The 13,284-nt window shown below is 37.4% G+C and overlaps 1 protein-coding gene across 2 annotated transcripts in view; it reads left to right on the top strand.

The window, feature by feature from the left end:
• Positions 1–431: 431 nt before the first annotated feature.
• Positions 432–13,284, top strand: part of LOC145992166 (thyrotropin-releasing hormone-degrading ectoenzyme-like) — a 56,982-nt gene continuing 44,129 nt past the window's right edge. Inside the window, exons 1-2 of one of the 2 annotated variants that reach the window (XM_083128457.1) lie at positions 432–517; positions 12,234–12,864. In XM_083128457.1, coding sequence (XP_082984583.1) covers positions 12,242–12,864 — 623 coding nt within the window. In that variant the 5' untranslated portion in view covers positions 432–517; positions 12,234–12,241. Of the gene's footprint in view, positions 518–12,233; positions 12,865–13,284 lie in introns of those variants that run through there. The other variant, XM_083128466.1, reaches the window with a different exon arrangement.

Below are 13,284 nucleotides of genomic sequence, written 5' to 3'. Positions count from 1 at the left end.
GTGTTTATTCTATAACAAGAAACAACACTGTTCACTTGGCGTTAGAAAATAAGTATTTTTGGCATTATGTTTTAAACGCTTAATTTGTTCAAAACATGTTTTTTCCTCTTGATTAAAACACTGTTTAAAACATGTAATACATGTTTAAAACAAATAACTGTTCTGTTTAAAAAAAAAAATTAAAAAAAATTGGCAAACCTGTCCACCAGCAATCGCACTCGGGACCTCTCGCACCAAAGGTGAGAGCGCTAACCATTTGGCTACGAAGGGGCCCCATTTTTTCATTAATCATGCTGAAATGGGGACATCTACGATAAATAATATGCTCTGGCAACATTGTCACTTTCCGTGCCAAATCCTTCAGTCTATCTCTTTACAGACTTTTGCCAAGGCAACGGCGCATGCGCGTGTCGATTCCTGGCGCCTAGAATCTCGCAGAAAGGAAGACACGGCGATGAGATGAGTCAGATCTCGAAAACCTCATCTTGCGTAGCATCTCGTGTTTGATGACGTAAAGGTAAGATAAAAGATAGTCCAATTTCTGTTTTGCTATTTTTGTCTGTGAAACCGTGAACGAAATTACCATCTGTTGCAAAGATGAAACTAGTGTCATCTCTCTTATTCGAGCGTGAAATCCGTTTCCGACATATGGTGCGTAAAATGCGTTTTAACTAGGATAACATGAAATCATGTGTGCCTTCTTCGTTCCTTGTTGGCCTCCCCGATGGCGCAGTGGTAGCGTCGTTGCCCTGTAATGAAGGGGTCCCGGGTTCGATACCCGGTGGAGGCACACAGTGGTTCGGATTCTACCTTAAACTGTAGGTCCAGTCCCGATTAGCCTTACTGTGCATAAAGTGGACTTAAAGCAGCAAATCCAATCTATTTGTTCCTTGTTAATCACTATTTATAATCTAATGCTTTTCTTGCAGCGTTAAAGGAATAAGACAGAAAAGGATTTATAAGAAATTAAAAATTAAGAAATTCATTTAATAAGTGCACTACTAATAAAGTTAAATTGATCATTTCTTTACTGATTTACATATATTTCTTCGATTTCTAGTCAGTAATGTGAATGTGCGTATACTCCCATTATATATACATATGTATATAAAAAAGACTAAATATATTATAAAATAAAAGAGAATATACCGGAGCGGCGTTCCGGTTCGTAAATATCTGGAACCTTCTCGTTCCGTGGTGACCGACCGTTCCTGTTTTTAGATGTTTAGACATTTTTCTCCTCAGAGTGTGAACTAAATTGTTAGTACTCGTTAATAGTACATTGCACTAATAAGACTTTCCCGCTACTCCATTGAAGGTTTCAAACTTCTATCGCCAGGGGGTGCTGAACTATTACGAGGAAAATGGCAGCATGTAACCATGCAATGTCGGTGGAGCACCTGAAGCAGCGTGCCGTGATCGAGTTTCTAACCGCAGAAAATGTGCTACAAATTGACATTCATCTGAGACTGAAGGCATTTTATGGGGATGAATGGGCTGTTTATGCTCGTAAAAAAAAACCCAAGCTGAACACGATTCCGATTATCGCCATCAGTTGCAGTTCGTGGCCTTTCACTCCATTCTCTCACATAGCTGAAATTTCTTCAGTTGGGGTTTTCATTAAGAGCATGATAAACTCAAGATCGCACAGCACAGTACTGATGTCTACACATTCATCCCCATAAAATGCCTTCAGTCTCAGATGAATGTCAATTTGTAGCACATTTTCTGCGGTTAGAAACTCGATCACGGCACGCTGCTTCAGGTGCTCCACCGACATTGCATGGTTACATGCTGCCATTTTCCTCGTAATAGTTCAGCACCCCCTGGCGATAGAAGTTTGAAACCTTCAATGGAGTAGCGGGAAAGTCTTATTAGTGCAATGTATGGTTGCTCAAAATCCAAAATGCGTTTACAAGGTAACAAAGAAAATAAAAAGATAGGAAGCTTTACTTTTCAGCACGCCCTCGTATATATACTTTATTGTAGATCCATTTCATAATTGTAATGTTGTTCATTGACATTCCAAATTACAATTTGCAGAATTTTAACACAAAATGTTAATAAGAAATGAAATTAGGCATACCATATTTAATGCAAAATATTGAAATTTTCACGAGTTTTGTATGTTTCAAACCAATTGAATCTCAAACTCAAAATTTTTACTGAAGTTACTTATCATGGAGTACTGTATTGTGTACAAATTTCATATTTTTAAACAACTGCCCACCAGAGATATTTAACCCTGAACTTGGAATTTTTTAACAAAAAGTACATGCTTATGACCCTGTAGAAAAAATAGTATTAAAGTCTCAAGCTTCAAATAATTTTGATATACTCTATTGGTACACAGGTACTTGCACAAAAAAATTCAAGTGTCAAAAAAACTGCCTTCCTCTAAAAAAAAATGTTCAAAAATGTCATTTTGAGCGATTAAAATACACAATTTTGACCTTAAAATTTATTATGAAGGAATAATATTTAGAAAATTACACAGAAATATAATTGTAGCCTATAATGTGCTTAACATCACAGATTTTGTCTCATTGTCGTAGGACTTACCAGAGCTGAGAAAAAAAAGTTGCCGCTGATGCTTACGAATGGAGAAAATGACGCGCGCCATGATAAAAAAATGCCCGCCATCTTCAAATCGGTGATAGTAAAAATAAAATAACGGTGGTTCTGAACTATCAACATATGAGGCTCACACTACACAAAAAATAAACTTTTTTAAAAATGGACGAGCAACCATGTTGTATGACTTCATATGGATTGGCCCAGTATTCAGCCCATTTTGTTCAAAAAGTGGAATCTTTCCCTTCTTGGTCTCACCGGTTCAATTGTTCTTGCAGATTAACCCAACAGTCAAACAATAAATACAATCCTTGATCATGCGCTAAATAACAATATGGAAATATCTTTCACTTTCACAAACTTATTTTTAATAAGTATTATTAAGACAAGAGTATTAAGGATATACAAATTTAATTCAAAAAGGTTTTCCTCAGCTGGGCGAACTGACTACCACCCACGATCTTCGTCTGTTTACATTTTATAAAGTGAAGAAAATTTCAGAACACTCGTGTCCAATTTATTTTATATTATTTGATGTTTATGTAATAAAGTGCGTTATTGAACTAGTCGTTAATCTCGTCGCTCTAGTAACCAGATACAAAAGAACACCATGCTAACGAAAGTGATGGGTTCTGTTTCGTGAAAATTTCCAATTCGAGCCCTGATTAAAATAAACTTTCCAAAAGGTAAAGAAAAAGGAAAATTAATGACTTTTTGGTTTGATTGATTGATTTATTTTACTCCGCTTTTCTGCAACTTTTGCGAGACCAAAGAATGTTAATTGTTGCCCAAAATATCTTACAAAATTGCAGGCTAAACACGCTTTTCATCCATTTTCAGTATCGAATTCACGTGACGTATAGTTTTATCGGAAATTTTGCCACACTTTGCACATATCTTGAACAGTGCTTGAAGTGAGAGGGGATCCCAAAATGTTCTCAAAACATTCCTCCAGCTGTCTCACTGTCACCATGTTAAACCATAGGAGAATACCCCCAGTGTATAAACCGAAGGCTCGAAGAAACATCCCTCAGATATTATTTTCCACTTAAGGCGCTTATTTTGAGAAGAACGCCTCGAAATTCCTTAATGTTCTCATATGTAAGTATACTATGTTCAATAAATGTTGGCAAATAATATTGTTTTGAGTGCAGTAGTTAGAAATTATTTACAGTGGGATGCACAAATATTGCTCGGCAAATTGTCGACTATTTTCATTAATTTTCCCCTTGCACCCTACGTGTCTTTAAAGAATGATTGTTTATGTATGCTGGTGCAGAAGTGGTCAGCAGCTCGTCTGGCGTTCTCCTTCAATTCTTGAAAGTCTTATTCTAGACGAGATTTAATATTTCATGCATGAAATATAAGCAGGATGCTTTTCTTGATGACCATGTAAATTTATAATTGATCTAAAGTGTGAAAATATGGACGTCGATCCCCGTGGTGAAATAGTTAGCAGTTAGCACAGGGACCGTGTTCGAATCCCGGCCTGAGCATATGTATTCTTTCTGAGTGTCCCTTCACATATTTCATCATTCATCTTCATCGTCACGATCAGCCAAAAGTGGAAGAAAAGCGAAGTAAAACAACCAAACCAAATCAATCAATGAAAACATGGAAGTAACAAAATACAAAGTAAGCTTAATAGCAGGCTACTGATTACTTGAAAACGTAACTGTGTCACAAGTAAGTCGTTACTGCCAAAGACTCGGTAAATCAACATTTCTGTATGTAGTTCCTGGTGAAAGTAAGGCCAGAGTTGAACGAGAATCACAAGCGTGTCGCTAATCCTTTGGCGCCGACACCTTTTCCTACAGTTCTCCTTGGAGCCTAGCAACCAGTCTGGCTATCTCAATATCGATCTGTGAACTCGTAGCTACGCAACAGAGTGCGTGACGCACAGGTCCGTAGCCAGGAATTCTTTGTAGGGGGGGGGAGTCAATCGTAGAGGGGGCAAATTTTTAATATATTGTGTCGCATTGGGATATATAGCAGGGTACGCAGAGGCACTTGCCCCCTCCCCAGAAAGAGATAAGTAACAGAAAAGGGATGATATCTTGAAACTGCAACGAACAAAAAAACTTCGACCAACATCAAATAGCAATATTTCGATAACCACCTTTCCAGATTTCCAAAGAATATAAAGTTTAACATAAATAGGCTGATAGGGACTGTATCTTCTTGATATTTTCAGGTCGATAATGTTAATAGATGATTAATCAACAGCTTTGGGTCTCTCTGCAGAACTGATTAAGGGAGCTCTTTATAAATCATGCTTCATAATGATTCCCTCTAGTTTACAGTATGAAATATTTTTTACGCACGAAGGAATCTAACGAGAATCCAAGAACACCATTGTGTTGTGTTAAGCAAGAAAAAAAAGAATTAATTAAATAATAATGGTTACATGTTATCTACACTTTGATGAACTGTGTAAAAATTTGTAATACATTTTTTTGTACTTGCTAAAACGTTAAAACATGGGTCCCTTAGTCCACCACGGACTCTATTTCCTTCAAAGGGGAGACTCTTGGATCGCTACAGACAATGTTTACCTACTGGTTATGTTAACCATTTTGCAAAATATTGTGTGAATTGTATTAAGCATATTTTGACACCTGACAAACAAATAGGAAACCCTTGATTGATCAATGACTTCTTGGATTACAGTGTCGTCATTAATATTTCATATTAAGTTTCATAGAAAGAAATTGTTTTAATAGGCCGCAAGTAATTTTACGGGGCGCCATGGCATTCTCTTTAACATTTTTTTTTCATAGATCGTTTGACTCCAAGGGCCGACTCTCGCCGCTTCATAGCTATGGCTCTGATTAATTGATTTAATTATTTTACTTCGCGTTTTGTGCCTCTTGGCTAATTTGCGAAGATGGGGATGAGTGATGAAATTGATGAATGGACATTGACAAACGACCAAGCCCGAGCGGGATTCGAACCCGGGACCCTTGGCATCGCAGCGCGATGTGCTAACCGCTCGGCCACAGGGACCGACTCTATGGCTCTGAATTCGGACCACAAGAACAGCAGAAATTGCGAGCGAAGCGAGCAAGAAAATTTTACGAAAACTATTTTTATTTGTATAAAATTTGAAATCTAGTGGGGGGGCAATTGCCCCTCTGTTCCCCTTGCAAGTGCCCTTGGCCGTCTGGAAGGAAAATGCAAGGAACACGTGAAAACTAAATCCATCATGAGTATCCAATTGTCCTTCTATTCTTAGATTATCCTAGTTTTGTTTTTTTACTTTAATGCTTGCTTCCCCTAGAATGGACTTCCATGCAAGGTTGGGGTGGGGGGGACAATGCCCCCTGTGCTTACGTCACTGTTTATGAGTGTCTCTTCATCAAGAAGTGGCAGAGAAGCAACGAACGCTGCGTGACAAGAATCAAATATCCACTCCCTCTCTCTACCAAAAGGTAGACTTAGGAAACAAAAATGTAAGCAGTTCCAAGTTCATAGCAACACATCCAAGAAAAACATCCGAACACATTAGGCACCTTTAATACAAGAGTACTCAAAATGTCACAACTGTTCTAGATACTGAAAATTGCGAAATCATTTCCCGAAGTCTGAATCTGGAAGGGAATTACCCCCATCCTGATACGATATTATGCGGAATCCAATACACCCTAATAAATCACCAAATCAATAAGTGTCTTCGTTATGTTGCTGGAGTAACACATGATATAATTGTAAAGATTAGTGAGAATTCCAGGTAAGAATGTGTTCTGTATTTTTCACAGGGGGGACAAAGCAGTCACTCGGGGGGGGGGGCAGTTGCCCCCCCTGCCCCCTCTAGCTACGGGCCTGGTGACGCAACACCGACAAAATTATCAAATTACTATCCTCCCGCTGGAGCAAATACAAACTTCTGTTGCCGAATGCTAATTGACGCGCTAATTGCTGATCCAGTAATCGTTGGACTAGAATGCAACACTTGATTAAAAAATTACATTATCTTGTTGCATGTTACGATTTCCAATTTCCCTCGAAACTTAGGGGGGGGGGGCGTGATCATACGACAAGTGGCGTACTGGCCATTAGGGCTAAGGGGCGTTTGGCTTCAATGCCGCTTGTAGAGTTAGCCACGTGCTCCGTGTAGGAGGGTGGTCTGAAAAGTTATCGGCTTAATGAAAGAACGAATTTAAAGATTTCAAAATTATTTTAATTTTTCAACATAATAATTTATTCATTTATTACAGCTATACTCCAGCACAACTGTCTCGTTCCTGAAGTGGTTTTCTGAAAGGTCTGAAAATATCTTTTTCAGGGTGTCCACTGTAGGACCATGAAAAAATTCAAGTATAAATCCCGCTTTTCACGTCGAAATTTCCAAAAATTCAAGGGTAGAAGCAGATGTTTTGTATTTTTCAACCTTACATATTACCGCCTCTCACCACCCACACACATGCACACAAAAAATATATTAACAATAAAAAGGGTCTGATCTATTCCAATATATACCAGAAAATTCTAATTCTGCTTCAGTTAAACGGCATATACTGTATATATTTAAAATATTTAATTTAAGTCGCGGAGTTTACATTTACTATTTCACATACTCAGGCAAGGGCGTCCGGAAGGGGGGGACAAGGGGGTGCCGTGCCCCCCTAGAAAATGAAAGTCAACCAAAAATTATGTATTTCACACATACGAAAAACTAAATATGCTGACCAAGGCAGTAATTTATTTTATTAAAAACATAAACTAAACGTAACGTTTCAACCTTCTAGCAAGGTCTTCTTCAGACTCTGTATCAAGTACAAAAGTAACAAGATACAAAAACCGGGTATTATATATACACACAAACATTACTCCCTCCAGACTATTTAGAAAGTTGTTGGGAACTTTCTAGCAGGTGACTTTCACTTGCCAACTTTACTTTCACCTAAAAGGCTAAACACAATTACTTCCATATAGAATGTGGTTGGACTTTTAATCTCACGCTCTTTTCCCTTCATTTTTCTTCCTTCTCCTCTCCTCTTTCTCTCTTGTCCTTTCCACTCTTTCTAACACCTTCTTCCATTCTTTGTTTAACTTCAGTCCCCCATTCCAGTTCATTGTATCTTCTTCACCTTTCTTCTCTATTTCCTTGGCTTCCTTCCATTTTCTCACTAGCATTCTCTTCTCCATTCCTATCTGCTTAGCCTCATCCCACTCTATGTCATGTCCTGTTTCTCTCGTTTTATATTGCAATATTTAAACACACGAGGCTAATGTTTATGTTCATAAGGAAGTTTATAAACAGAATATGTGACCCTTGTCATCTGATAACTAACTTTGGACAAAAACTGGTTCATAACGTTCCCATAAGTGTTCTGGTGTTGTTCCCTATTGAATTCATAATGCACAGCTCTTCATGGATGTATCCGATTAAAATAATGTGCAATGGCATGCGAACGTCTCTCCATAGGCGACACTTTGATCTCGATGCATTACCGAAGCGCTAAACAAATTTTAAGGCATTTTTCTAACACCTCGAAAAGGAGCAAATTGGTACAAGAATTCAGTCATAACTTTTTACTGGTTAAAGATACGTCGAGAAAACCTTCACCATTGCATTTCTCGTGAAATTCTAGCCCATTTTGATGTCGCACGACCCCCTTCCCATTTAAAATTCTGAAGTTGAATTCAAGATGGCCGCCGACCGTGTGGGTGGCGTCAATGTGGATCCCCCTTGGCCAGATAACGATTGGTCATCGCCAATTTCAAATTCCATGCCGCAGTGGCCTTGTACTGAGGGTGTTAAGTGACTTATTGAGCCACCCTGTAATTTCTCAATGTAGCAATCACAGGAAATTGCGACACATTTTCCTTATCTACCAAGAGATATGTATGAAAGAGAAATGCTATGTAGGTACCCTAAAAGTCTTGATATTTTTCTGATTGAAATGTGCCAAATTAGAATAATAGCCCTATAAATTGTCCTATGAGAACCAGAGGAATATAACTCCTAATGCTGTTTTAAGTTTTATTTAAATCTCTCCTGAAGGGCTCTATTTGGAGTATATTCCTTAGCAGTAAGATGGAGTCACGTTTCTTCAATTTACTGACTCTTTTGAAGAGTCAGACACATTCCTAAGAATACTTTATTTTCTCTCTCCTGTAAATTTGATAAATTTGAGTTACATCCCTTCTGCTTCTCACACGATGAAATATGATAATTCACATAATCGAAGAAACATGCACCAATTTTTCATGATTAGATAACAAGAATTTCATAATATGAATGCTAGTTTCTAATATTTGCATGCAGTCATAGTAATAATAATTTCAGAAATCTACACATAAGAAATCAGAGTTTATGATAAGAGTTAATTTTGTTTGTTGTGTGCATATTTTGAAGTGTGGAAAAATGCTCGAAAGGTAACGATAAAAGGTACATGCAATAAGTCAAACTTCTCACTAGATTACGCTACTTTCTACGTACTTAGTTGCAGAATTTAATATTATAATTTTATGATTGGTTGAGTTATGGCATGTCTGTGGACAAATATTTCAACTTAATGACACAAGAGCATTTAGTCAGAAACAAAAAAAAAGGATATAATTATTATACAAGAAATTTGGAATTGTAACACCATTAAGCCTTGTTTCCATGATATGAAAAACTCAATATGCTGACCAAGGCAGAAATTTATTTTATTTTAAAACATAAACTATTAAATAAACATAACATTTCAATCTTCTAGCAATCAAAAATCTAGAAGATTTTAAAGAATTTTTTGAATTAAATATTGGTGTGACATCAAAAGAGCTAGCAAAGAAGTGGGGTAATATATCAACTACAACAATCTTACAAGCGATAAAGAAACTTGGTTATAGCTATAAAAAAACTCATCTTCATCCGAAAAGAGATATTCGGTTAAGAAATGAATTTATCAGACTCTGTACCAAGTACAAATGAAACGAGGTACAAAACAGGAAGATATATGTACACACAAAAATTATTCACCTCCAGACACAAGATTACTACAAAGTTGTTTCTGGAACATTCCAGCAGGTGGTCTTCCCTTGTCAACTGTACTTTCACCTGACAGGTGATTTAGTTAAACATTTCCTTTCATCTGGAAAGTGGTCGGACTCTTTATATCACTCTGTTTTTCCTTTCTTTCTTCCTTCCTCTTCCTTCTTCTCTCATCTTTCGCTTTTGTCCTTTCCACTCTTTCTAATACCTTCTTCCATTCTTTGTTTATCTTGAGTCCCCCATTCCAGTTCATTGTGTCTTCTCCTTTCTTCTCTATTTCCTTGGCCTCCTTCCTTTTTCTCACTAGTACTGTCTTCTTCCTTCCTAACTGCTTAGCCTCATCCCACTCTATGTCATGTCCTGTTTCTCTCGTGTGTTTAAATATCGCATTTCTCTCTCTCTTAAGTTGTACATCATCCCTATGTTGTTTCAACCTGTCTTTCAGCCTCTTTTTCGTTTCTCCTATGTACACATTCTGACATTCTTTACACTTCACTTTGTAGATAATCCCTTCCTCTTCCTCTTCTGTGTTTTCGTTTTTCTTGTTTATTCTTCGCTATTTTTAAGATGCTTTGCCCTCCCTTCCTGTAAGTTTTAATACCCGCTTTCCTAAGCACTTTGCATATCATTTCTGTGGTCTTCCCCAAACTCCTTATTCCACACCATCTCTCTCTTTCTTTCTCTTCCTCTTCTCTCCTACAACTTTTCTTCCTTTTCTGTTTATGTCCAGTCTATCCTCCTTCTCGAAGTCATTTTTTTCCAGCTGTTTCCATAGGCTATTTATTTTGCCTTCTTTTTCACATTCTTTCGTGCATATTTTCTTGATTCTGTTCTCCATATTCTTTATAAAATTTATTTTTGTCATCTCACTTACATCCATTCTTTTGTGGCATAATACCCCCGCTGCATACTTCTTCTGATGCCTAGTGGTTTCAATTTCTTGTCCTCTCTTCCTCTTCATCAATATATCTAGGTAGCTTATCTTGTCTTCCTCTTTTATATCGAGTTCCAACAATATCCCTCTTTCTTTATCTTGCATTTCTTTGGCAAATATGTTGAGATGCCTCTTCATTCCCTTCCATATGCCAAAACAATCGTCCACATATCTGCAAAACAGAATTATTTTATAACCTCCTTTTTCGACCACTTTTCCCCCCCATTCATGCATAACCAATTCAACCAATGCTGGGCTTAGGATAGAGCCTATATTCAGTCCTTCACTCATTAACATTATTTTACCCCCCATTTTACTGTAACCGTTATTCCAAATGGTTTCCAGTGCCTTCACTACCCTTTCACTATCCCATTCTCCTATAATTTCATGTCCCATCCTCTTTATAACAATGTCCAAAACGTGTCCCCTCTTGATGCTTGGGAACACCTGCTGGAATGTTCCAGAAACAACTTTCTAATAATCTTGTGTCTGGAGGTGAGTAATTTTTGTGTGTACATATATCTTCCTGTTTTGTACCTCGTTGCTAGAAGATTGAAACGTTACGTTTAGTTTATGTTTTAAAATAAAATAAATTTCTGCCTTGGTCAGCATATTGAGTTTTTCAAGAAATTTGGGTGGATTTGAAATGCCAAGCCCTCAGAAAAGTGACCAGACATGTTAAATGGTTGGTTCTCAAACTCACTACCGAAGATCCTGTGTTCTAGTGTCTGCCTTGGCATGGGTATTTTAGAATTTGAATTTGATTTTAAAATTGTGGGAGCGTCAGCACTTAGGCTATTTTGCTCCCGTCACATTATACGGGGGCCAGCCCCTTACCATTACAAATGACAACTCTAACGTTGCATAATTAAAAAATCTTAAAATGTTCTGACTTCTGTTAAAACCTGAGGCTGTCAACAGGCACTCAGCACACACAAGGACAAAAAACAGGACAATACACACAAAATTATACTGGCCATAGTGCCAGTCGCCAGAGCCTCGTTAGTCTTTAGTCCAGGGTGCACTACGTGGAAGTGAGGTTGACTTTTGGGCGCCTACGTGGAAGGTACCCCTTACACCCCGCATGGGTATTTTATTTATGAGTATTCATTCACCAATCTCGTCTAATTATCACTCATTCTCATCATTTCAATTACTCAAAAGGGAGCAGAAAAGGCACTAAATAACAAAAATATAAATAAAAATACTATGGTTGAGTCGATCGGAAAGTATCGGTTGGAATTCATTTACCGATGCCAGCTGATACTTTTCCGGCATATTGGTCTTACACGAGGTCCGCAAAAATACCAAGCAACACTTTCGCAGAGTCTACTTATCCTCGAAGTTTTGCAGAACTCAAAATGAATTTTTATTTTGCATGGAACACTATATTTTGTGATTACCACTTTACTTTTACATAATGATCTATTTTCATATTCTGATGTAATTCTCGAATACTCTAAAACAAATTTCTTGGTAAAGTGATGCATATAATTTGAGAAGAAAATTTTCGCACCACTATTGATCAATATTTTGAACAAATTTTAATTATTGCAATTTACAAGTATTTGTATTGGTATCGGTTCACCCCTAAAAATATCCACAGTAAACATTGCATATGAAGAATTTGAGAGCCTCACACTATATCTTTGTTCATTAGTCTCATATCAGTTGCTCCAGTTTCAATTTGTTAAACTGATCCTTTTTCCTTTCTTTAATCTTCTCTGCATTTGACCTTTGCAGGAAATGAAATGGAGACCTCTAGTGGAGGAAAGGAGGAGATAGAATTCTCTGCGGAGCAATCGAAGGAATTTGTTCGACTAGGAAATGGAAGAGGATGCTTTGTTTCAAGAAAATTGGCTGTGGTCCTGACCATTATGGTGATAACAGTGATGATCTTAGCAGGTCTGTTTGGAAACTATATGTCCAACTGTTGGTTACGAGAAGATGACCAGAGAAACTACATGCAACGCACGACCAAATCAGTTAATGTAAGACTTCCAAAATCTTTGAAACCTCTTTACTACAGAATTCGCTTGATCACTTTCCTGGAAGAAAATTCCACCTTTCAAGGTCAAGTTTGGATCCGTGTAAGGTGTCTGGTTAGAACGTTTAATGTAACATTGCATGTAGTAGACCTTGCCATAGAAGAAGAGAATGTTACCGTAGAAAATGATGTAACTGGTAAATTTTTGCCATTGGTTAACTATAGTCGCGATGAGGTTAGACAATTCTACATCATTTATCTTGGAGAAGAAATGTCAGTTGGACAAAAGTACACTGTGTTCATAAAATTTACTGGTATTTTAAGCATCAGTACCATGACTGCCTTTTTCCGGAGCTCCTATAAGGATGAGTTGACAGGGAATGAAAGGTAATCACATACTTGGTCTGCTGTTTTGAGTTTTCTTCTAACTTTTCAGTCTTTTGTAGCCATGATATCCAGCTTACTATGGCATTAGGCAATAACAGCCTAATTGAGAGTTCAATTAGATCTTAGATCTAAAATGTAACATTGAGTCATAATTATCAAACTGATTCATAAGTACAATGAACCTTAGATGATCTGTTAAGTCTCGAGGTAAGAAAGGAAATAATCAAGGGGTCCTGGGTGGAGACACATTGCACAGTGTTTTGAATCCAAGCACGTAGTCAGGGTGTGGACTCTAGAAGCTGAAGCCCCCCCCGAAATCCTACAAATGTTTTGTTTGGAATTAGTGTATAGTTGTGATTTTTTTTTACTTCCTTAACAGGATTAAACTTCTTGTATAATAAGTTGTAATGCATGGAGATA

The sequence above is a fragment of the Lepisma saccharinum genome, chromosome 1, assembly GCF_977018435.1.
Source record: "Lepisma saccharinum chromosome 1, izLepSacc3.1, whole genome shotgun sequence".
Taxonomy (NCBI): domain Eukaryota; kingdom Metazoa; phylum Arthropoda; class Insecta; order Zygentoma; family Lepismatidae; genus Lepisma; species Lepisma saccharinum.
This window is presented reverse-complemented; position numbering and strand designations above follow the sequence as displayed.